General features: G+C 39.4%; 1 protein-coding gene across 2 annotated transcripts in view; it reads right to left on the bottom strand.

Annotated features, from left to right (window-relative positions):
• The window catches only part of GPR39 (G protein-coupled receptor 39), a 196,509-nt gene extending 172,384 nt beyond the window's left edge, over positions 1-24,125 (bottom strand). The window contains exons 1-2 of one of the 2 annotated variants that reach the window (XM_042454908.1): positions 23,919-24,125; positions 22,747-23,622 (exon numbers count right to left, since the gene is read on the bottom strand). In XM_042454908.1, the coding sequence (XP_042310842.1) occupies positions 22,747-23,614 (868 nt within the window). In that variant the 5' untranslated portion in view covers positions 23,615-23,622; positions 23,919-24,125. The remainder of the gene's footprint in view (positions 1-22,746; positions 23,623-23,918) is intronic. The other variant, XM_042454900.1, reaches the window with a different exon arrangement.
• Between the last annotated feature and the right edge of the window lie 2,563 nt (positions 24,126-26,688).

Here is a 26,688-nt window from a genome sequence, read left to right on the forward strand (position 1 = left end):
CTTCACTACAATACAATAAATGCATTTCTATATGGTTGTCAGTCTAGTTCACCCAGAACAGCAAAAGGCTAATCATGTTACAGTGGTACCCCGGGATACGAAAGCACCGAGTTACGAAATTTCCGGGATACGAAAAAATTCCATAGGAAAAAACTGTTCCGGGTTACGTTTTTTTTTCGGCTTACGAAAAAAATTTTTGGTGCTTTTCGGCGCTTTTTCGCACGAAATCGCGGCTTCCAGCGCTAGCGCCTATGGCTTTTTCGGGTTGCGAAAGATTTCGGGTTACGAAGGGCGCCGCGGAACGAATTAATTTCGTAACCCGGGGTACCACTGTACTTTGAAAATAAAAGCGTAAATAATAAGCAAGATCTAATAGCAAATAAAGTCACAGTTAAAAGGATATCACTCGAAAATGTCTAAGTCCTGGATGAAGCAAGTAAGTCCCTGACTGAAGCTTCTCCAAAAAAGGATGCCACATGCATTTTCCATGGAAATCAATTCCAAATTTGTAGAGTCACAACACCATTCTTCACTCTCACAGTTCTCATGGTGAGATGTTGATTTTAAAAGTCCAACTGCTTCATAAGAACATACGCTATCCTTCCAATAACCTAGGCCAGAAATAGACAGGAAAAAAGGTGCTTTCTGTGCAGTTTGGGAGCATGGTGATTAGACAACACATGCCCCCAAACTGCACTGGGGTTGCTTCTTTCTGCAGCACATTTGGGACCACTGCAGTGGGCATCCTCAGGACCACAGCATGTGGTTACCACAGTCCTGAGTTGATTGAGGCAGGAGCAGCTTCTGGCCACTTCTTTTGCTCCATCTCTTTTGGCCCCTAGTCTCAAGCTATTATAAACTTTAAAGGCTAATCCCAGGATTGTAAATCTTGAATATCTGAAATGCAGCCAACATAAACAAATACAGTCTTCCCTTCCAATTCACAGGGGATCCATACCGGACCCGTCTCCCATCTACAAATTGGAAAAACCACAAATATTGGAGCTCCATTGTTTTTAATGGCCATGCACTCCTGCGCACATGCCATTTTGTCCCTCCTGGCTTCCTATCTATGGAAATTTAAAACCTCAAATGGGAAGTCAGTGAATCCAGAGGGATGACTGTACATATAACTTGGTCTGAACACCAAGTGGTCTAGCTGCTGCATTCTGCACTGACTGTAGTGTCTAAATCAGGGGTAGGGAACCTTTTTGACCCGGGGGCCGGGTTACTGTCCCTCAGACAACTCGGGGGGCTGCAGCCAAAAAAATAATTAAATAGTTTTTTTTAAAAAAAAAATAATTAAATAAATAAACTGGGCCAAATGTAGGACAAAAAATTAAAATGGAGGACACTTTTATAATTAAAAAATGGAGGACACGCAAAAAATATCTGATGATTTTTTTAAAAATGTTAATATAAATGCATGTTTCTGAGGCTTCTATAGACAATTGCCCCTCTTGCTCCCCCTTGCCCCCCTTGTTCCTCCTTGCCCCCCTTGCCCGCCGCTTGCCCTGCACACAAAGGCCCCGCGCACCTGCACCGAAGGTCAAAGGCCCCGGCGGCAATCTGCGGCAGGGCCGGGCTGGGGCCGGCCCCTAGGCCTTGGCGGGCCGCATGCGGCCTGCGGGCCGTATGTTGCCGACCCCTGGTCTAAATATTCTTCAAGGCCAAGGAAGACTTTGTGTAATTGGACCACGCATTATTGAACCACAGTCAACTTTTTACAAATGTGGTAGGAAATAATTTTGGCACATTTCACAATACACTATGAGCAAAAATCCCATCTGCAGGTGTTTGACCCTAGCCATCTAAGCAGAATGTGCCCATCCTCAAGCTGTACAAGTAGAAAAATATTCACAACAAGGCCAGATGGTGTTGTGGCTGTCTCCATCCTTGATCCTTTTAAAACTATGGCATCAAAGTCAGGATGGACAGAAGCAATTTTGTCTGCAAAATTTAATGCAAATTGGCCACAACAGATTTTAAGGATTCAGTTTGTTGACCTGTGCTACATACACCTCTAAACATTCTCCCAAAGCTGTGTTGGCCAAAGGTGTTTAACTAGAAAATTGGGAAAGAAGTGACTTTTTTTTGCCACCATCACAATAGGCACTGTGATCACAAAATAACTGTAGGGCAAGAAGAAAAAACTCGATCCGGGGTTCTGACCCAGAAAACATATACATCTGGCTCCTTATCACACAGACTCTCATCCCTAGAAAACTGTACATGAATCTCATCCATTTACATCCAAGTTGTAAGGAGCCTGAGAGAAGCTTTCATTAGCCATCTCCTTCACTCATATAGGAAGGTTCTAGATATTTTTTCTTCATGCACTTTAACTCACCAGTGGCTCATAGTCCAAGCAGGGTATGGGAACTTCTCAACATATCAGTGAATGAGGCACACACCACTTTTTGGAGTAAGGACTTCCCATGCCTCAGTTGCTCACTTTGTGATGCGATTGATCTAAAGCAGTGATTCTCATACTTTGGTCCTCCAGGTGCTTTGGACTTCAGATACAAATTCCTGATTGTTGGCCAAGTTGGCTGGACTTTCTAGGAGTTGAAGTCAAAAACACCTGGAGAACCAAAGTTTGGGAACTCATGGTCTAAAGAAAGAGTTATATCAAAAGCTTCAGTTGTGGCAAGGGCTTTAGAAGCTGGATTTGCAGTCCACCGTCCCCATTTACCATTCACACAGATTGGCTTAACTATCCTTTGCATATGGGTGTTGTGTGAGAAAGAATCAGGTGAGAAGAATCAATGGCTCTGGGCTATAGCCCTTATTCAGTTCAATATTACATACTGATGAGGTTTCATAGGTCCAGCTATACTTAAAAGAAGCAGTAGATATTTTAGATTGTCAGAACTGAATTCCTCATTACCCTTGGTAGACCTCTTGATATAGCCTGGCTGCAAATATTTCTTCTCCCTCAAGAATTCCCTACTAAATATGATTGCAGTACTTTCTGAGAACATGGTTTTAAAAAAAGGCTCATTTCTGCCTGCTTCAGCAAACAGTAGTATGGACCTTAGAAAGTTCCAATATTTCATTTAATTTAAATTGGAAAAGATAGAAGCCTTCAGAAATGGTCAAAGTTAGTAGCAAATTACTAGAATATTGTTTGAAAGGTTGAAGGCACATAATTCAACATCCTGAAAGGCAAGTAACACAAAACCCATTGCTGAAAGTAAGATGAGAGATCACATAGCAAACTTATGTATACTGTCTTATATTCTATAAATAGAAAAGCAAGATACAAAAAAAGTATATAAATCAGAAAATACAGACAAATTATCGATAAATGAAATGTTTACAAGATTTAGCATTTGGGTGGAACCATTTTCAATGGTACATATTTTGCATGCAGAAAATCCCAAGTTTAATCAGTAGCATCTCCAGTTAAAAATGACCAGGTAGCAGGTGCTATGATTATCTCAGATCATGGCAAACAGTTGCCAATCAGAGTAATTGCTGACCAACTCATTAATAATGAGACCAGACACAAGAGAACTGGGATATAAAATGGGCAACTTTATTTAACTCAACTTATTTAAACTTATTTCTTCGAGAACTGCAAAAAACCAGGGGGGAGAACCTTGTGTAGGAACAGCTGGCAGATGGTCTGCTCCAAGACCAATTCCCCAGCTTCCAAAGGGCGAAAACACCTGTGCCCCAAGGGCAATCCATACTTTGGGTTGCTCCCCGGCCGGCATCCGGAAGGCCAACCCAAGACTCCCCCACTTAACTCGCCAGACTTAAGTGAGGGTTTAAATCTCAAGCCAGCCCCAAGGCAAGTCTCTTTCCCTTCACGTTTACTCGCAAGACCTAAACGTGATTTCCAGAGACCTAGCTTCACCCTTTAGGAGGGTGCCGAGGTGTTCACCAAAACGTCTATCTCCCCCCGCCTATGCGTGGAACCTATTTATGACCACACCCATGCCAATTGTCAAAGTCCTCAACCAACAGTGTGGGGTAGGCGAAAAACCCTTGGAAAGGGGAGAAAATTCCTACCCGGCCCCGAGGCGACCAAAATTAATTTTCACGCTGATGTCGAGGCGGGAGGGTGGGCCAGCGTTTGAAGCCAAGTGAGAGGAGTTTGGACAGGGAAGCCTCAAGCAGGCTAAACCCCGCCCCCTCCTCTCCCAACAGCCAGCAGAGCATGCTGTTTTCCTTTAACATGCTGGTCTCTAATGAGAGGCCAGCAAAATCTCCTCCCCAGCCCAAATGGTCGGGGAGAAGCAATATATTTATTTATAGATGGACAAATAAATAGTTTGATCCAACATATGGGCAGTGTCCTAAATTCCTAGGTTTTAAAAACTGTCCAGTTTCTAAGAGGCGATTAAGGGACAATAATGTAATGTAATTTCTTATTACAGATGTAGTATAGTGTGATTAGTTGCTGGTTGAAAAACTGCTTCTTTGTAGTCAGGTTCCTCAAGTGTGACCTTCCCATAGGACAAACGTCTACCATTGGGACAGAATATGAAGAAACAGAATGGCTTCCAATTGACAAAGAGGTTAAACAAGATTCCATTTTATCATGCAATCTTTAATTTATATAATTAAAGAAAGTAGGATTAAACTCAGAGGAAACAGGAGTGAAATTGTGGGAAGGAACATCAATAATTTAAATATGTATATGATATCATACTACCTACAGAAAACAGCAGATTTAGAATGACTAATGAGTAATGTTAAGGAAGAAATTGCAACAGCAGGTTTATGACTGTATATTAAAAAAACATAAATAATGACCCTTTATTATCCATTATAATGAATATATTAAAACAATTAAGAGTTTTTACACCTTGGCCCAGTCATTAATAAAAATGGAGACTGCCAGAGACTAAGACCTGGAAGGGCAGCTATGAAGGATCTAGAGAAAACATCCTTAGGTGTAAAAGTATATTATTAGATATGAAAGTTAGAACCATCCACAGCATAGTATTTCCAATTTCTCTATATAATTGTGATAAATGGACAGTGAATACAGCTGACAGAACAATCATCTCATTTGAAACGTGGTGTTGGGGGAGAATTATATAGATACCATGGATTGCCAAAGTGAATAACAATTAGTACTTGAATATGGCCTGAACTAGAACCCAAGATTACTTAGAAGTTATGAGTTATTGCACAGTTATGGGAATAGAAAGGGGACTCTCGGGGCCGCACACAACCAGGAAAAAACTGATTTTATCGCACATCAAATTGTCCTCAAATTGGCCCCGTTCTGTCCCGCAGCACCAAGCTGTCCCCATTCAGTGCTGAGGGGTGCCATTTTGCTCGGTCGGAAGACTTCAGACCCGAACATTTAAAGCTCCTCAGCACTGGATGGGGACGGCTTGGCGCCACGGAACAGAATGGGGTCATTTTGAGGACAAATTTCCCAGTTGCGTACGGCCCCAAGAGTCTCCTTCCGTTCCCATAAGGGGGAAATTAATGTGTGCAATAGCTTCTATATTAAGGCTTTCACACTTTGGAATATCATGAGACAACATGACTCATTGTCATTAACTATAATGCTTAGTAAATGGAAAAGAAGTAGGAAAGGGGGAAGATCATACTACAAGTGGATTGATTCAATCAAGAAAGGGGTTGTATGCATGAGCCAAAAAGTCTGTGTTCTCCCTGGCCTGGTGTCATTTTGTTTAGATAATGCAGGCCAACAGTCCCAGGCTGGGGAGGAGCAGGTCAGATGGCATTCTGGTGGAAGTGGCCCAACTTCAGCTCAACTGGCCTTTATCCTGGTCTAAAAAGATTGGTAGTTTGCAGTGGAGTTTCCCAGAAACTCCAGAGTGACAGGTGATGGACTGGATGGCCATGCACCCCCTTATCTACAGCCACTGCATCAATGCAACATGCAGGCCCCAGACATGGCTTGTGATGTCATAAGGGGGCACCTGACCATGTGGATGAAGCCAAGCACCCAATTTCTGCCCTTATGGGCTGCAGCAGAGGACTGAATGTAGAATGGCAATGATGGGCAAGGCAATGGTGGCAGCAGCTCCACAGTGCATTGCCATGCATGCATCTGAACATCCGCCCATTTCTGTACTGGAGCAGGTAGAAGCTGGGAATGAGGATGGGCCTGAGCAGGATACAATGGGGTTGGCCATATGGCAAAACTGACTTGATGGCAAAGAAGAAAAAAGGCAGGCTTTATGACTGAATGCCACTCCAGGTCACATGGTAACTTTTTAATACCAACAGTTAATCTTTATTAGTACTGATGCAAGCAGCCTGGATGGGAATTAACCTTTGAAAGCAAACATCATATTCAAAAGCCATTTCCTTAAGTTATCAATGCAGCAATGACACAGTGTTGCAACAATGCAACTTTAAGCCCTGTAAAGAAAATGTTTCATAAACCAGGTCAAAAAATGATCTAGGATGGGTGCTGCAAGGTACCCTATCATCTTTTTTTATTTTCTCCCAACAAGACTGGTAAGACTGAAAGCCCCACAGTGGAAATATTTCATCACTATTGTTTTCTAGATCATGATTTCTTCTTTATCTTGCCCTAGCTCCAAGTAGATAGGACTCATTTTATGGTAACTCCACAGCTGATTTATTAAAGCTTTCAACTATGAATATTAAATCTATTATCTAGTCTTCCATTGTTTCCAATTCCAATTATACCACTTCTCTCAAAATTAAACCTTTTGTGTTCCAATAATGCTTCTGATGTTGGCTAGAAAGCAATAATTGCAGCTCTTCAAATTTTAATAGAAGGAAGATAGAACGTCTATGAATTGCTTGTAAATTGGAGCTTCAACTCTGCTTCTCCCTAATGCCCTGGTTACCTAGAGGCAAAGTTCATGAAAGAAAGTCAGAACAAAGTGATCCACTACTGTATATTCACTCCATCACTTTATTCAGGGCTTAATCACTAGCTATTGCAGTTTCCAAACCTAGTAGAGAAGTTTACGAAAACAAAAATAAAACACAGCATTATATTCTGTTAAAACTCTGTTCCAGTACTTCACTTTATATTCAAGACATATCCACCTTGTTCTGAGCAATGCTCAGTAAGAGCAGCAATAACACATTCTTCTGGATCATCCCAGGAGTAACTTTAAAAAATATTTATAAGATCCAGATTTGATCTATCTAGTCAAATACTACAGAAATTGTAACTTTTTTATCTGCATTCCCTTTACATCTGATAATAAAATTAACATGTCCTCAAGGTCAGATCACCTTGAAGATACTCCTTTGCATTTACAGACATTAATTACATATTAATGAGATGTTGAATCAATCAGAAGATTATGGATCAGGACCCCTTTGAAGCCTTATGCAATGGTTACACTGAACCTTCAAAATTTTGAATCAAGAAAAACCAGATTCAGAAGGCTATACAGATCCGGCAGATCAAGTGATTTGTTCCGATAGCTTACGTTACATAGTTTATTATATGGCCTCTAAGATTTAGTAGAGAACATTGACACCTAAACCCCCACCTCATCCCTAAATTTCACCTGACAGTGACCACACATTTTCACATTTCCCTGCCTGCCGGGTTTGTTCCTTCCCTTCTTGCCTTATGAGCAAAAAATGCACTTTTTTAAAAAAGTAAACCCTATGATTCTTCTCACACCTGACAATTTTCATCTAATAAGTATGTGTTCACATGATGCTGCTGTTCCATCTAGTGAGCCAACTCAAATTAGCAGGTCACCTTGTTCTCCACTGTTTATCTTAAGAAAAATCATAGCACCACCTTCACCCCAAAACAAAATACATGCTTGAGAGTTGAAAAACAACATTTTGAATGTGATCAGAAATACTGGGTTAGGACTTTCTTTCTTTGAAAGGAAAAAAAAAACTTCCATCTTCAGAAAGGACTCTGATCCAGCTGAAGCTTCCACTAGAAGATCAGGCAATTTTCATAGAATCATAGAAAGAGATGGAAGGGACCACAAGGGCCATTTATTCCAGCCTCCTGCCTTTTCTCTAGGTGATTTTCATAACTTTCCTTTCCACTCCACTGTCCCCTGTATCACTAGTCCATCATTGTTAGAGAAATTCCTGAAGTCCACTGGAGCAGAATTTTGGGGGTTTAGGGATCTTTAGAGTACACACCAATAACAAGAGCAGAAGGAAAAACAGTAAAAATTGTGCCCTTCTCTCTTTTTTCCATGAGAGCATCCAATGAGCAAAGCTACCCTGAGTAGACATTCATTGGAACATTAGTTAGGATCCCAAACATTAATTTAAAATTGCAAAGAGTCTCTAAATATTAGCACAGAGAGAGAGAGAGAGAGAGAGAGAGAGTAAATGTGAATCAGAAGCATGAGGATGTTCCTTAACCTGTCTTCTAAAGGAAAAGTTCCAACCCATTTCCCTCTAAAAGTGCCTTCCTTTCATCACTAAGAGATTAGATCTGCTTCTCAGATCTAGAATTAGAGATGAGAGTTTTGTCACCAGAACATGAAAGCTATAAACTATTTTAAAAATGACTACTTCTCACGTTTTAAAAAATGAAGCATCTTTAACTGTGACCAAATTTTTGGCAGTCATGTAGTTTTCGCCTGAACGGTAATGCCTAGCAATAAATTTGAAATGTCTATATAGAAAGGCAGAATGTTACTACAGGGGTGTGACATATTATTATTATTATTATTATTATTATTATTATTATTATTATTATTATTATTATTATTGTGTCCACTTAAAACATGTTTAATGTTTTCAATACGACTGTTTAGTTGGTATTTAAACTTTTTTGTTATTCATTGTTGTAACTGTATTTTGTTTCAAATACAGTTTATTTCATTTTGTGGATATAAAATGAATATAGCCTATTCTCAAGTATCCTATTCATGAGCTTCTCACACAATTGTTGTTGCACAGGACACCAAGACGAAAAAAATTTAAAGCCACTAATATCTACATCTTTGATAACTCTACTGAAGCCTAAAAAGAAATGCAATTGAGTGTAACAAGGAACTCCAAAGAACTCAAAGCACAGAATTGACGCCATATATTTTTTTTCTGAAAACCAATCAATCAAGTTGTTCTTTACATTTCATTCTGTCCCCAAGCTGTATCTTTTTCTGTAAAAGGAGGTGGGAAACAATCCCACAACAATCCAAACACAGACAATTTTCAGCCTATGAAGAAACATCTAATTTTCCTGTAACAGAAGTCCTAGCATTGTCAAGTTTTACTGTGCTCAAGTCATCCATAGATGTCAAGCACATATTTTTAGCAGACTACTTGAAGTAATCTGTCCTACTGCAAATCCATTTGCCAGGTGCCTCAGAAAATATATTTCCTCAGTGATCTTTTGAAAGGCTATTTCTTTCTAAGCAAGACACCCTTATTTTGAGCTACACATTAATCTGCCAACACAAGATTGATTGTGAAAAAATTAGATGTTCAGCTTTAGAGTGTTGGGGCTTTGCTTCTTTTTGTCTTAGATATAGGAGAGGAAAAGATCCAACATGGGCTTCTAATTATACTTCACAACCAAATAGTGTTCAGATATAACACAAACATGTCTTGAAAATCAACTCATTGCAATTTTGATACATGTTTAGGTAGTGCATCACTTTGTTTAAGAATAAGTTAGAATTCCTGTTCTTGGTTTCTTTTGCTGTGCTGCAAATGCCAGTCGATTGATGGGATTAATGTACCACTGTCAAGTTTATGTTGACTGAGAAAGCATAGATGTAGTATATGCAATATAATAGTATCCTCAAGGAGGATAAGGCTATATGTAACTACTATTCATGGTGGATATACTGTCTCCAGTGCCAGAGGCAGCTACTGCTTCTGAATACCATTTTCTGGAGAGCATGTATGTGATGGTGCTATTGGGCTCATTTCCTGCTTGTGGGATTTCAGTAGGCATCAAAAGGGCTACTGTAGGAACAGAATGATGGACTAGATAGGATCTATTTTGTCTGATACTGCAGGGTTTTTCTTATATTCTTATAATAAATAGTCTAGATCAAGGATGGGCAACTGTCAGAGGTTAGGGGTCCATATTGTTCCATCAGGGAAACTGAGAGGGCAATACACCTGACTACAACACCTGATAAAATGAATTTGTCAAGATGTTGGAAGCTTGAGGGTTGTAAACAAAATATTGGAAGAATCTGGAGATTCCACTGAAAGTTGAATTGATATTAAAGATGATAGAGATGGCTGGAATAGATAAACTGTCTACATCGATAAAAGAAAATTTTCTGAAAAACTGAGAACCATTTATTAAGTATTTAAAGAGGAAAGGGATAAATACATTTGTGAGATTTGACTACTGAGCTGTATTTAGATAGATGGATTTGGCAGAAGTGAAAATACAGATTAAAGTAAAAAAAATGAAGAAGTACAAAATGTATATGTATTTATTAACTGACATGGAGGGTGGGAGGCTCATTTTAGATTGTAGAAGTCTCTGTTTTGGATTGGATTGTTTGTATGTATTGATTGTATTTGTGGTTATTCTATTTATGTACAAGATGAGTGCATATATGTATATATGTTTTGTCTAATAAAAAAAATTGAGATAAAAAATGAATTGATTTTGCCCCCAGATTCCCAAGGAATGTGTGGTGGGGCAATTTTGTCATAGGTTTGGCTCTCTCTCGGTCATTTTATACTCAGGGGGAGGTAAAGCTCTGGGAGAGTAAAGCTCAGTTGCATACTTTTACCCATTAGCCTTTGCTGAAGTCATTGTAAACAGAAAATCAGGTGGGTTAGGAGAGATAGTAAGCTTTTGAGCCAGTGATACACATTTTGTGATATGCACAGCTATGTCCCCTATATATATTACAGGGAAAAGGGGGACAGAAATAACTGTGCAGATAAAAGTAGAAGAATCCATAGTTGTCTGTTGCAATTTAGGTACAATTTATTTGTTTTCTTCCCAGAAAACCTTACCAATTATACCAGCAGCAAAAACATATTGATAACTCTCTTGCCAGAGAGCCACATGTTGAGTCCCTTCAGTGGATCAGAGAACATGAGGATTTTCTGGACAGAACACAAGGAGAATTGATCCTACAAAAACAACAGGGAGAAACTGTTACAATGAGGAACCACCCTGGAGGACAGTCACTCTCAGGAGCAGACCATACAGAAGGCATACAAAACTTTTCCAACTAAGCAATTGTGTTCCTACATGTTCATGAGGATAGCAGCACTGAAGATATTCATACAGGAAACCAGCAACAAGGGATACCACGTGCCAAAGAAAAAGTCAAGGTTGCCAGTCTCAACAAGAAGAAAAGAAATGTGTGGTGGATGGGGAGTCATTGCTCAGGGATATGGAGGTGCCTGTGTGCCAACCTGAAAAGATGAATTGGGAAGTGTACTGTCTTTCTCACACATATATCCAGGATGTCACTGACAATCTGCCCAAACTGATAAGAACACAGATCAGTACCCTTTTTTTCCTTATTCATGTGAGCACCAATGACACTACCAAGAACAGATCTGAGCATCTTTGACTATGAAGTTTGGGGGAATCTGAAGAGGTTTGAGGGACTGGCACTATTCTTGCCAGCCACTGAAGTATAGAGAACTATACAGGGACAGGGTGATACTAAAATTGAATGCCTGGCTATGTAGATAATGTAGATGGGAGAGGTCTGGCTTCTGGGACCATGATCTTCACTCTTGAGACAGAGAACTACCGGATACAGATGGGCTGAGCCTCACAAAGACTGGGAAGAACGTCTTTGGTAGCAACAGCAGGTCTGATCAAGAGGATCTTTAATTTTTGGAAGGGGTTTGACAGCCTCAGAGGAAGGCCATGGCTTATCTTGAAATCCTGCATTAAGCAGAGGGGTGGACTTGATATCCCATGAGACCCCTTCCAATTCTGTGAATCTTTTTCCCCAATGTAAAGTGACCCCAAAGTACAATTCCAGGTAATTTTCTGTTGAAATAAAGGCATTCAATAAACCTAACACACCACAAGAAGTGGCTAAGATGTTTCCAATTATAGGGGAGTTGTGGGGTGGGGGCAGTTGAGGGGGAAATTTGCTTTTAAAATGCTTTTGGGTGGCTAGTTGGGCAGCTGGGGGCATAAAAATGCCCTTGGGTCCTGCATGAGGCCTGCAGCCTATACTTTCCCTATTTTTGAGAAGAATTAATTATTTACCTACATGTTGAAGTGGCCCAATCTCCATCTTTCCAAAGATTCCTTCCTACTTGGGTCTACATCATAACTTCAGTTGTTTACCAAGGCATTTTAAAATATCATGAAGTAATATTTTATTTTCCTAATTCTTCAGTTCTTCCAGGCTTTCAGGCTAAAACAATTAAAAAATTGTTTCTCTTTTTTCTATTCTCTGTAAGCACAGATGTATGCAAAGAAATCATGTAGCACCTTTGAGGGAAAAAAGTTAGTAGTTATTCTCTGATGTAAATAATGAAGAAACTTTATTTGATGTTTCCACAGTCTTTTTGCTGGCACTCTATACATACATTTTATCCAGTTATGAATTTTGTTTCTTTCCTTTTTTTTTTTTTAGTTATTTGTTTTAATACTCAAGTCACTGTAAAGTTTATAATTATGTTTGTGATATTCATTCCACAGTCAAGTACACAATCAATAGAGATCGACATTTATTCCACCAGGTGAAATTGTCTTGTTTCTACTTATGTCTAGAGAGCATTCCAGAAACATCACTAAGTGTTACTGAACTGTCTGTGTAACTGGAAGATGCTGAATGGGCCTGTAGATCCAATTTGTATGAACATAGAGTCTGTTCACACAACTGAGCACAAACAGAGCTTGAGTAGTGCATGCTACCAGAATCTTTTGCCTGAATCTTCTTAGGCATCCCAACAAGAGTAAACCCACTGAAAGCCCCCCTAATGAAATGAACCACTCTAGCTGGGATTACCAGAATCATGCATTTGGTTTATTGAGATTGGTCACACAAACAGGGCTATGTAGAGCACATAGATTTGCATAACTTTAAAGCAGGTGATGAAGGCATTGCTTGGCTGAATCATTAATCAAAATGAATAATGTAGTCATGAAATACAAAGAAGACCAGGAAATAAGATAAATATGGAACAAGTTTGTTTTCTGGTGCTCCAAAGACTAGGACATGGAGCAGTGGATGCAAACTAGAGGAAAAGAGGCCCCAGCTCAAAATTAGGAAGAACTTCCTGACAGTAAGATCTGTTTGATCAGAGAACACATTCCATTGCAGTGTGCCAGAGTCTCCTTCTTCAGAGGTTTTTAAACAGAGGCTGGATGGCCATCTGTCCAGGGGTGCTTTGATTGAGTTTGCTGTATGGCAGGGGGTTGGACTGGATGGCCCTTGAGCTCTCTTCTGATTCCATGATTCTGTTATTCTAAGAGCATCTATGAAGGAACTAGGCAGAATCCTAAAGTGTAAAGCTGTATCATTGAATACCAAGGTCAAGACTTCCATGTCCTCATGTTACATATTTTTATATATGATTGTAAAAGATGGACATGTATCTACATATGGTCAAAAAGATAAATGACAGGATAAAAACGAACAATGTGGAAATGTGATGCTGGAGGAAAGTTCTATAAGCATCATTGTCTGTCAAAAGACAAATAAATGTGTTCCAGAACAAATAATTCTAAATTCTCCCTAAGAGCCAAAAAAGACTAATCTCAGACTATTGTAGTTTGGTCATATCATGACAAGACATGAGTTATTACAAAATACAACAATGCTTGTCAAGGTAGAAAGACTGCATTCCAAGCAAACAGATTCAATCAAAGACACCATGGCCCTGGGTTTGCAAGACTGGAGCAGGGCTATTGATATCAGGATGACATAAGACTTTATCAGATGGCGGAAAATTAGGGGTTTAACAAGGCATTTTCCTGGGACAGTCACGCAATTGCAGCAAAGATTTTCCCACATATCATGCTTAGAGAGGACCTATCCCAGGAAGAACCAGTGAATGATTTGTTGCTGGAGCATTCCTGGTTCTTCCTGGGATAAGTCCTCTCTAAGAGTGACATTGTGGAAAAATATCACTAAGATGAATCTATCACAGGGTTTTGTGGCAAGATTTGTTCAGAGGGGGCTTACCTGAGGTTGAGAGAGAGTGACTTGCCCATGGTCACTCAGTGGATTTCCATGGCTGAACAGGGATTCAAAACCTGGTCTCCAGAGCCATAGTCCAACATTCAAACCCTACACACGTTGGATCTCACATATAACATTTAAAATGAACTGTGGCAATTTTGGCATTACTCCAGCAAAGGGGGAGGAATTATGCATTGATGCCTTCTGTATTAACAAACACAATTAAATATCATCTGTAAGGGCATAAGAAGTTTTTCACCCATCTAGAAGATAGCATCTTACAGGCAGCCACCCCGCAGGCCTTTCCCATCAGTAAACAAAGTTCTGAGTGGAGAAGAAGCTCCTTTTCTCTTCTGTAGTGTTTATTCAACATAACATTTTTAAGGCCCTACATTGTTCAAGTCAGTTTAAAAACAACAAAGAAACAGAAACCGAAGAGGAACTTTCAATGAATTGTTCTGCTCTCTTGGAAATGTACCTTTAAACAAGTAATATGTTGCAGTTATAATTCTATGGATCCAGAGCTAGTCATTGCTATATTTACAGGTTTTTAAACAGCAATTCTTTACTTCTCCATTTCTCAAAAAGAACTAGAACAGCTACTTTTGATTACTTTTAATAAACAAGTATTTGACCACTACATGCAGTTGCTTATGACAGCAAACACACACTCTTCCCATGACGCTTGTTGTCCCCTGAATACCCACACAGGGCACAGCACTTGAACAATGTGATGCTCTTTCTCTACTACTTAATGCAGCCACTAAAGTGTTAGCAACACTGCAAACAGAGTGCAGTTATCTCTAATGATGCTACAGTCATCATGTAGTCATACTTTAGTGATTGGGGAAAGTAATTAATTACTAGCAATCTCTTACTTGTAATTAGTTTCTTCCAAGCTCTGCTGTCATATGTGTGTGTCTAGCATAGTAGAACTTTAACATTAAATTGATTTAAAGGAATGGCAGTGCCTACAATAACTTCCCAGTAGCTCAATTAATTCTAAAAAGGCTGTTACTAAATTCACTAACTTGATAACCGGCTCAGGTGAAAACGCAGGACCACTTCTGCTATTTTTGTCCATTTCAGCATCTCTTATCTATGTGGACAGAACCACTGAAACCATTTTTCATAGATATTTGGCTATTGTGATGTCTGCCTATTTTCTTCTCAGTGCTTTTGAGACACTCTTATACCACAATGGCTGTTTTAACAACTTACAGGCTACTACTGTAAGAAAACGTAGCTTTTTTTCCCCCACACTATTCTGCCAGAGTGTTTTTGAACGAACCTACAATCAAATTTTTAAAGTATCCACAGTCATCAAATTCAAGCACTATTCCTCTCTAGAGAAAGCTCTTTTTATTGTAGGGTCATATTTCAAGACGGTCTTTCGTGTAGAAACCTGTTTTAGAAGGAGGTTTCTCAATTTGTTATGCTGCATTCCCACAAAATTATTTATGAGATTTGTTTATATTATTTATTTGTGAGATTTAAGAAATAGGTTATAAATGTAAAAATATACACTATAAAATTGTCACTCTAAAGAGATAGAGAAATAAAGATACAAGGAAATATTAGCAAATAAAACAAGCAACAAGTTACAGATCAAGCATAGCAGCAGCAAACCATATAAATGCAGAAATAATAGGAATATTTTTATTTCTCTGCAGGTCAGCAGAGAAGATGTTGGTTTACAAAAAAGAAGAGAGAATTCTAGAAGTGAGAGACCACAACTGGTAAGGTCCTGTTTTTGCCTTCCCACCTTATGTCAGCAAAATCATTTCCACTTTTAAAGAAACAAGTATTGCCAGAATTGATCCATTCATTTTTTTGTGCCCCCCCAGTATTGTTCCAAGTCCAAATTATACCAACTTGATTCTGAATGGAGACATAACAGCAAAGCATGCTGTGAACTGAGATATTTCAGGTTTAAAATAACACATTCATAGAGGTACACAATAATACTTTTCTGTGGGCTTCCTTTTGAAGAATTAGAATCTCTCTTCAAATCAGCATGTGTTCCATGAGTTGTAGTGCAAGAGACTGATTACTGTAGTCCGCTGTACTATTGTGTGTTGGAGTGAATGTACTGTTATTTTATTTTAGAGCACGGTTTTATATTTACAATAGTAGCGGGGGAAGGTGCATGCTATTCTGAGTGTTACGGAGCAACTCAAAGAAAAATGGGAGAACTGTATGAAAGAAGGAGAGGGAGAGAGAAGCAAATTGCCAGCCTTGATACAGAAAATGTCAGCCAGCTCCTAATGTATTCTGCTTACAGATATATCTATATTCTCTCTTTTTAATGCATGCCCCATCCTTTCCATAAGAACTACACAGCTGCATTGTAATAGCTTTGCTGTCTCCTACTAACTCATTTTTCCCATTTGGTGTAACAGTATTTCCATCCATATAAAAAAATTCTTTATACATTAAATATGTAGTTCTCTCACAATTAGTAATGGTATAGAGAAGTGAAAATGACCCAAAGAGTACCGAGCCTTTCACAAAGTGTCCTTTGAAGTAAGCAATTTTCCAAATATTTAAAGACACTGACACAGTTGGTGAGGATCCCCCCCAGTACCTCCATCTTTTTGGGTAACATCTGCCTACACCAATCATTACAATATCCACTTCTGAGTATTTTGAATAAGATGTGTCTCCTCTTCTCTTTCACTGTCCTGTTCTCGTCTTCAAATCCAGTGCAAGCACCCCTGCTTTCCCCCTTCTAAAGCGTTTTCTTTTTTCCCCCATTATTTTTCAGTCATTACACCAAAGTATAGCACTAAAACTCCATACGTTTCTATTTGTTTTTCTCCAAACATTCTCCCTTCTTGAGCAGTAGATTTATGAATTTAATTTCTATTTTATAGAAGTTATCACTTTTAACAACTAGACGAGAGAAAGACTCTAAATTGTTTTTATTGCTGCTAGATCTTCAAGACATTTTGCTCTGTGTTGTCATTTACATTTCACATTCAATGAGAAGTACATTTGGAATGAACAAATATTTGTTTTAATTTGACCCATCTGCTAAATGAAATGCAAACAGGAATGCAACATTACAATATTTAAATTCAGCAATTTGTAAACAATATATCTGTTCGTTATGCCTGGGTTAAAAGCACCCTAAAGCATCATTCTTATGAAAGCCACAACTTCAGATATATTATTCTCATGGATGCAGGCCATGATTTCTCTCTTCTGTTCATTAATTTATTTTCTAACCGAAGTTAATTAGCAAGACTCATATTAAAGAGTCGTTTGAAATACTGCACAGAAACCACTGAGGGGGAAAAAAACTACTTTTACCCTCCCTTGCCACCTCAACCCAATAGACAGACAGACACACTTACTTGTAAGCATTAATGCAAAATTGCTTTCAACAAGAAAGCATTAACCACAAAGAAGCCAAGGGACAGTTAACTTTTTCCCTCCCTCCCCCTCTTTTGTTTTCTCTTATTTGCACCAAGTCACACAAACGTTTTTCCACCAGAGACAAGAGAAGGTCACACATGATGGCTGGAATGTAGTGAGAGGCCTAGGGAAGAATGAGTCATGCTGAACACATTGCAGCATTGGTGGCCAACTACAGACTACAAGACCTTCCAACCTTAAGATAATTCTTTAATGAAACTGAGCATTTCTTTACGTTCTGTTGATAGAATACCCTGCCCACAATATCACATTTTCCAGACATAGCATGATTTGAAGTACTAGTATTTTTTCAGGACAGTCTGTCCGTATAGCATGGAAGTCTTAAGGAAAAAGGTTGAAGCCACACCACAGCACCTGTGGCCTGTCTTAATAAAACAAGAAAGGGAAAAGTGTGCTCTGTGGGCTCCAAATAGTGCCCAATGCAGCTGCAAAGAACTGGCAAGCCCTGACTCTGGGAAGAGGGATTCAAAATTGTTTTTGCCACAAAGTGGCCAATAGGTCCAAGCTTCAGAGAGTGGGCACTTGGCCATTTTGGCATGTGTTTTGTCCTCGCACACCTTTTTAAAGACTTGTAGATGCTTTTTTCAGGGCAGGAAGTACTGTAACTATCTTTTCAGCACAGTGGCTGTTGCAAGCAGCAAACTGAATGAGCATAAAAAGTAATTCACAGTCTAGAGCAAATAATGTGACTCAGAGGTCAGCATCTGAGTTGTATGAGAAAGCTGCATGATCTAGCAATTCAAATACCAGAAAACACATGAGAAAAACTCAACACTCAACAATCATAATGAAATCACATTTGGTTTTCAGAACTGCTCTCCTGCTTTCCACCCCAGACTAGGTTTGTAAAACCAGAAGTATGTGTAGAGAGACTGTAGGAAAAGTGGGGAAGCTAGTCAAAGATAAGTATCTGAGCTTGGAGATCACAGCAGACATAGTCAGTGGCTTTAAGCAAGCCATTGTTTCTCAAGACTCAGGTCTCCCCTATACTAAGACATAAGATAGCATGAGAAACCTGCCTTACATAAATTACTAAAGATAATATGTGAAGTGCTTCAGTGCAGTGCTTGTCCTCAAGTCATTTCAACTTATGGCCGCCTTAAGGCAAACCTACCACAGGGTTTTCTTGGTAAGTTTTTTCAGTGGGGGGTTGCCATTGCCATCCTTAGAGGCTAAGAGACTGGGACTTGCCCAAGGTGACCCAGTGGATTTTCACAGCTGAGGTGCATTCACACACTGCTCACCAAAGTCATAGTCCAGAAGTGCTTCAAACACTTGTATAAAATGTTTAATACATTATTGTTGTTATCGTTTTTGTATGAATACTTAATGCTAACATGTAACAAGTTTGTTTTTGTAAGCAGCAGTAAAAATAATACAGTAAGAAAAGTAAAGGTTGTTTGTTTGTTTATTTTAAACTAGACATTAGTCAAAACTGGCTTAGTTTACTGTTTCACATATCTTAAAGGAAACTGGCTATACAGAAGTAACTTGCTGACCCTTTGGCTGTTTTCTCATCCTGTATTTTTGGCAGTTTATTTTTTCTCTTTCACTCACTCACTAACTCACTCACTCACACACACAAACTTTTGCCATTAAATATATGTATGTTACTGCTTACTCCCCCCCCCCCCCCCCCATGAGGGGACATTAATAGTATGTATGTCTGGTTCGAGAGGCCTCTCCAGTACAATCGATTTCTTAGACAGAGCCAGCACTGATATACCCTGGGATTGTTACCTGGAAAATTCATTCTCTAGTCTAGACAAACAACTAGGGCTGAATTCCAACTCCACTGTGTAGTATCCCTGCCCCAGTTTGACTCCTTTACTTCGCCAGTTTTAATCCAAACTGAAATCTCTTTGGAAAGTCACACAGGACCCAAATTACATAGCCACATTGGTACAAGGGGGTGTTTCTACTGAAGGCACATGGTTGCTTTATCGGTTTATGTTTGGCCACACAATCACATCAGCTGCTGGGTTGTTGTTTTTAATTCCCACAATGCATTTACATATTTACATATTTGCATATTCATTTAATCAAATAGCATTTTAAAAACGTGGTTCTTCCTCAGAACAGCAGAGTAAACTGGAAGGGTTTATTTTTTAAATCACCATAAAGTTCATTGAAAGTAAATGTTTTCACAACTGAAGGAGAGAAATATTGTATGTCCCAACAAGACTGGGATCGAGGTAAGACCCATTATTTAGCCTGTGTAGATTCAGCCTACGTTGAAGCTTTACTGAACACAGATTATAGTAAAAAGAGAGAGACAAAGAAAATAAAAAGAAAATACAAGTTACTAGAAAATATATAGAACATTATTCTATGTGGGCATTTAGAATTGATAATCACACTTATTATTCTGTCTCTTCACCACAGCCTTCCCAGCCCCACAAATATCCAGTGGGTCTTACAAAAGCAATGAGGGGGGAAACCCACTGCTTTGGATGTATGCACATTCACATGCTAGCAAGTTCATTTATTGCAGCACTAGCACAGTATGTAGCAAGCAAGCAAAAACAAAGAATTGTGGCAATTCAAGCAGAACATGATGAAAAGCGCATCTAAGACCCCACCATAAGATGCTGAGGGTACATGGATCACAGCCTGGAAAGATTCTCAAGATGGTGCGATGACAACTTGATTAGGTTTAGCCTGAAAAATGTGGCAAGAGAGATCAGAATCAAACATAATTCCCAAGCTACTGGCCTTTTAATAAGCTCAAAAGGAAAGAAAAAGTATTCTGAGAAAGGGAACAAGAGCTGTAAGAAATGGAACAGTTCTGTATCTTGAAGTTAGTGGGGCCTAGCTGAAGGCAAAAGAAAATGTGTGAAAGCTTTTTCTTCTCTAGCCCTAAGGTGTGGTAGGAATTCATATTGGTTCACAGCCTCCACAAGACTCCCAAGCATAGCATCAGCCTCTCACAGTTGCAAAGTTTTTATGAAATGTAAGTAGTTGCAACTAGCACACACTTAGCAACTCACAAAAGGCTGCCATGATTTCACAAATCAGGGTCCCTGTCTGGATAGTCCTGGTGAATACGAGTTTGGAAGAGTTACCTTTTAAAAGACTACAAGTCCCAGATTAACTCAGTCAGTCTCAACACTACTATCACTGCCCTATTAGTTCCAAACGCTTTGGAGAAGTGTACATCTGTACTGAGGTTTTTACAGATCCAGGAGTAGCACAGTATAGTCTTGGAGCTGTTTTTCCCTCCATCCTTAACCTCTCCACCTTATTTTGTACCCTTTGGCAAGAAATTTTCTTGTTGGAAACCTGCAGAGGTATAGTCACACTAGGCAATTGTAGCATTTTGTTACCACTTTAACCACCATGGCTCCATCTTATGGAATCCTGGGCTTCAGAGTGTAATGAAATGCAGTAAATTCTCTGCTAGTGAGCTAATCCTGTAGCTCAGGAAAGTGCACTGGAGAATTCTACCAAATTACAGACCTTAGACTATCTCATGATGGAAAGAACTTTTATACATTTAAATTAGTCAGGCTGGCTTATTGCATGTTGCCCTGAGATCTTTAAATAGAGGGTAGGATATTACTACTGTACTTTAAGTAATAAATAAATATGCAGAAGTGGTGATTAAGCTATTAAATAGGTTTAAAATAGGTTGGTTGAACAGACAGCACTGTCTTAAAAATTTTTTTTAAAAAAAACTTTTTTTTCTAAACAAGAATCATGCTTCTGGCACTTTTATTTTTGACAGTCCATGAGGTCCCAATAGTTAAAAAAAATGATTCTCAGGCATACCAAAATTGTCTGTATGTATATCCCTTCAAGTCACTTGTTGATTTATGGTGACCCTATGAATCTTGTATGATTTTCTTGGGCAAGAAATACTCAGAGGTAGTTCTGCCAGTGAAATATAGCCCACAGCACCTAGATTTCAATGGTGATCTCCCAACCTAGTCCTACCCAGGGTTGACTCTGCTTAGCTTCCAAGATCAGACAGGATCTGGTAACTTTACCTATATGTTAAAAATGAAGGAAAGGAGCTAGTAAAAGAAACTAGAAAAATAATGTGGCCACCATTAACAAAAATCTCAGTGCTGGTTTTGTGAAATACAGATTTAGCTAGAGTTGGGATTTTACAAAAGCCAAGATTTAACTAAAATACATTTTTTGAAAAGGCACATGGTTACAAAAGTAACAAATACTGAGCATATTTATTCAGAAATACAGTAAATTCTATTAACATCAATGAGCCTTTTTGCAGGTAAAAGGATTTGAGATTACAGCCCCAGGCTGCAAATCCATACTGAATCCAATAAAATGAGAATCCAAATGAGGTTTGAAGTTGTTGCTGCTGTTGTTGTTTTAAGAACAATGGGCAGAGACCAAAACAATTGTTCCAACATTTGTTCTCTTTTAATTATAATTGTGCTTCATTGGGAATATCTACAATAGTTCCACTTTCCTGAGATACAGCTACCCAAGGAATGCAAACTGGATTTATTTCTGAATAGAAATGCATGGGATTCCAATGCAAGGATGTGATTTTCAGAGTTTCTCATTTCCCCCCAAAAGGCCTGAATATACAACAATCCGCATATTAATCCATTTTCCTTCTTCCGAACCCTATTCCATCCTTCTACCCTCTTTGACTATAGAATATTTTTCCTGGGCAGTAATGCAGAAGGTTTCTTTCATTTATCTAAAAATGGGGTGGGGAATGGGAATAAGATATTATCAAGCACGATGACTAGTCAAGGCAAATTGAATTTTAAGATCACACACTTAATTTAAGTGATGCAAAATTCAGCACTATACAAGCTAGAGCCTTCAGCTTTAAAATGGAAGCATTTCAATAGAGAGAGCTTTCTTTAAATGATGATGGGGGAGGTGATGGAATGTGTGGCAGCCCCAATACCTGTGAAAAAGCCCAGCCATTTGGATCTCTATATAAAGAAAAGGGAAATGCAGCTGAAATGAAAGCTATTCCTCTCAAATGCCCATTGTGAGTGCATTAATGCTTGCTTTAATATCACCCTACATAGGTTCCATACATTTTATGCAAACTACTTGGTTTCTGCTGAGCAGAATTGCTTCCATAATGAGTATGGAATGGTGAAACTGAAAAGGATGATGCAAAAACCCTGCTGCATTTTCTCCTTATTTCTTCCTGAGGTAATCCTATGTCTGCCTTTTTGTCTCTCATCCCGTACCTTCTCAAAATCATCATTTCCCCCACTCGCCCAACACAATTTCTCTGTTTCCACTGTGATCTTACCTAGGAAGAGAATTGTCTGCTTCCTGGAAGTTCTGCCCTCAGGATTCTCAGTTTTCCTTAGATACTGATGTTGACTTTCCCTCTCACCTCTTACTGCCAGAGTCCCTTGCTTGTGGACCATCAGGGCTTTCATCATACTCCGGCACATAAATGCTACAGATACCAGTATCACAACATACACAATGAAGGCTGTGAATATACTAGACTGGAAGACTCTCCATTTGGATGACAAGCTTGTGCATACAGTCACATTTAGCCTTATGTCAGGCATATGGTGCCGGGCCTGGGCCCTTCTGCATGCAACCAACTTTTGATGGCCCTGGATAGTTTCCAAAGGGTACTCTGTCCCCATTGCGAAGAGAAGTGGTAGGGCCACCAGAAAAGAGGTTATCCAGACAAAAGCAATGAGGATCTTCACTTTGCAAGGTCCAGATGTAGCTTTGAACTTGAAAGGGTGGCAGATGGCAATGTACCTTTCAAAGCTTAGAGTGGCCACGTGCAGCACTGTAGCATAGCTGCAGGCCTCAAAAAGGAAGCAGTACAACTTGCAAGCCAGGTCCCCTTTAGGAGTTGAGAAGGGGCTCCATATCATACTGAAGAACTCCACAGGCATCCCCAGTAAGATGACCAGCAGGTCTGAGCATGCTAGACTCACCATGTGGTCTGTAACTTCTTTTTGTAAGTAGCCTTTCTTCTGGAGCACTTTAGTAGTGTGGATGGTAATGCTGTTGCCCAAGATACCTGCCACAAAGACAATGATGTATACAAGCGCAAGAGTAATCTTGATCCATTGAGCTACTTCAAATTCCTTAATGTGGCTGTCATCAATTATATCCCAACAATCTGGCTCGCCATCTTGTGTCGCCATGTGCAGAACTATGTATAGAAATTGCAAAAGAGAGGGGGAGATTCAGAGCATGTCATTGTCTCAATGTTCTTACTGTGCTTCCAGCTCAATCTGGTGTGTGCTTACTCTAATGTAACACCTAATGAAGTAAAGAAGCCTTATTTCTAAGCAACTATGCATGAGTCTGAAGCTATAACCGTAATACAGTAATTCACATACACCTTGAGTATGTTCAACAACTTTTCTACCTGATCTAATCTAGCAAGCAGCCCACCCTATTTGTGGACTCAGTGGAAGAAAAGAAATAAAATAACCTCATAGGCACCTTAAGAAATAAGAAATCCCAGAGGGTTTAAACTTCTTACTTCTTGGTCTTCTTTTCTGCACGTAGCTCTTCCTCAAACACTGTGTAATGGTGGCTCCAGTTCTCCTTAATGGGTAGCTAAGGTGTCAGTTTCCTCCAGTCAGTCACTGTTGCTTGCCATCCCAGACAGCTTGCAGTGTGAGTTCCCTGTGGCCGAATGGCAACAAATGTCTGTCAAACATTAACTTGCAGCTGAACTGTAGAAGGGATGTGGTCACTGATTAAAAGGATAAAGTGAGTAGAAAGGGAATGAGGCAACTCTGATTCAAGATAACCAGGCTGACTTTCCCTTCCTGAAATTTGATCTCTGCTTCTTCAAACAACACCAGACAGGAGAGAAAGAAAAAAATTAAGGTGGAACTATAATTGTGGAAAGAATCTACATGGGCTGAACAATTTAACCTTTGATTTATTCCCTCCTTCCTATTTACAGTATTTCAAGTGAGCGTAAGCAATCACTTTCTAGTTTAGCTGCAGGTTTAAGTTTCCTTTTCTCTTCACACATTTGTTGGCATTTAGCAGAAAATAATTTAAAAAAAACTCAAACCTTAAATGGTTTTAATACTGCATAATCATGGGGCTGGATGAACAACAGAAATTATTTATCAAGACAATAGTACCATCACTATAGCAGTATTGTCACTTTGACAAATGATGGTCTGTAGTATAAACCATCTTTTGGCAGCCAGAAATCAATAGGTAAAGGAGGGGTAACTACATGACTATATGCTTCTGGCATACCTGAAGAAAAAGAAAGAATGGCAGTTTTACTCACCATGTTCCAATTATGGAGGGGGGGTGGTGGTAGCTATAGTGAAACCATTAAAAACACTGGACTAAATTTCATTGTTAGATCCAGCTAGAGAAGATGACTCCACTGAGCCAGGGTTACTTGGTAAATCAGTACTTATGTAATACCTACTCTACTCAAGTTGGGACTAACAAATGGATTTAATTCACAGATTCTCTTCGTTTAAATAAAAGATGGGCAAATTTTCCTTAGGAGGTGGTTTAGTGATTGTGCCAACAATTACCTTTACCATTTTTAAAATTAAGACTATGCACTTATTTTCCATCCTTTGGTCCCCTCTCTGCCCCTTTTTAATATAGATCATAACAGTCCTGTAAATACCTCCCTCCAGTTGTTAGGTACAAACATACATACTCTGGTAGAAGACAAACAGAGAGATTCAGTTTTATGTGGAATGGAGAGGGCATTTTTCTCCATAATGCAGATGTGGGAAATCACACACACAATGAAGCATCATTACCAGTTGCACAGATGTACTTAGAAAAATAGATAAGTACAAAAAGTACTGTAAATATGTAGGTTACTACGTGTCAGTCCAAAATCACATATATTTCAGTGACGGTCCATGGACAAAGTTAATTCTCAAAGCACAATAACAAGATAATCAAAATTGTTCTCATCACTCCTCTCCAAATGTAAGTTTTTTCATTAGGATCAATGACAAAATTCTCTCTAACCATCTGCAAAATGAAAAACCCTGCAGCTTCTTCCACCCTTTTAAAATTCAGTTCTTGCTATCCTGAGGAATATCAGGATGAGATCTTGGTGCATTAAATTTTCATTTGCACCTTTAAAGATTTCCAACATCAATAAAGGCCCATTAGGCTTGTTGTCCCACATTTATCACCTTTGGCTCTGCTGACTAAGGCTGCTGAAACAATCCAACAACATCTGGAGGGCCACATAACTGCACTCATGCTCTCACAGATAATTTGATTGCTAGTGGGAGACTCAGAGGAAAGACAAGCTTTCTATCCCTTGTCTTCCCACCTTCAATCATGTTCTAGTCACCTATTACTACTAGGCGAGTTTTCACAAGCCAGAATAATAAACTCTTTAGAGGCTGGGGTCTAAGTAAAGAAACTCTGGCTCGTTACAGATTGCCTGAAAGCGGTGGTCTGCCGCCACCGCCATTAGCAGCGTGGATGAGCCCCAGCGGCCAAATCGCGAGGCTCCCCGGCGCTGCAAAAAAGAAGCCCCAAAATAGCGCTTCTTATTGCAGTGCACTAATGAAGTTGTGAGGCGCCAGTGGTGCACTTGCGACGTGATTTGCGCCGCGCGACGTGCGGACGCTAAGCATCCACTATGTCAAGATGGCGGCGCCCATGTAGAATGGACGCTGCCATTTTGTACGCGCAGAGCACGTACTTTCCACCCATGCAGAATGGGCCTCTGTAATGCACCAGATGTAGGCTTGCGACTCTAACATCAATCAACGTTTTTCTCCTGTGTGGTTTTTATCATCTTTGCCTGATGAAGAAGTCAGTGAAGCTTTGAAAGCTCACGTAATGTATTGGCCCAAGAGTGGTATTACTGCTTGTGGATTTTGGATTTTGTTTTATTTTGCTGTGCAGCCAACATAGCTACCCCTATAAATAAATAAATAACCCCCTAGCTTTCAAGATATCAAATTTATCCTAAAGAAAGGGGAAGGAAAAGACTAAGACTTAACTCTTTGAAAATTTCTGCTTCCAAAAAAGATAAAACTCTTTCAATGGATTACAATTTGGGAGTACAGTCTGGTGTATTTAACCTATACAGCACCTAAAAGCTTTCCCAGATGTAAACTGTACATAGGTTCCTTGTGAAATTCAATGTGCCCTGCCTAAGGAAGGAACCCCTATGGGCTCATTCACACTGGCGGTATTGCTCCGGAAGGAACTGATCAAATTCAGGGGGCTCCCTCCCGAATCTCTCCGG

Source organism: Sceloporus undulatus, chromosome 1 (assembly GCF_019175285.1).
Source record: "Sceloporus undulatus isolate JIND9_A2432 ecotype Alabama chromosome 1, SceUnd_v1.1, whole genome shotgun sequence".
Classification (NCBI taxonomy): domain Eukaryota; kingdom Metazoa; phylum Chordata; class Lepidosauria; order Squamata; family Phrynosomatidae; genus Sceloporus; species Sceloporus undulatus.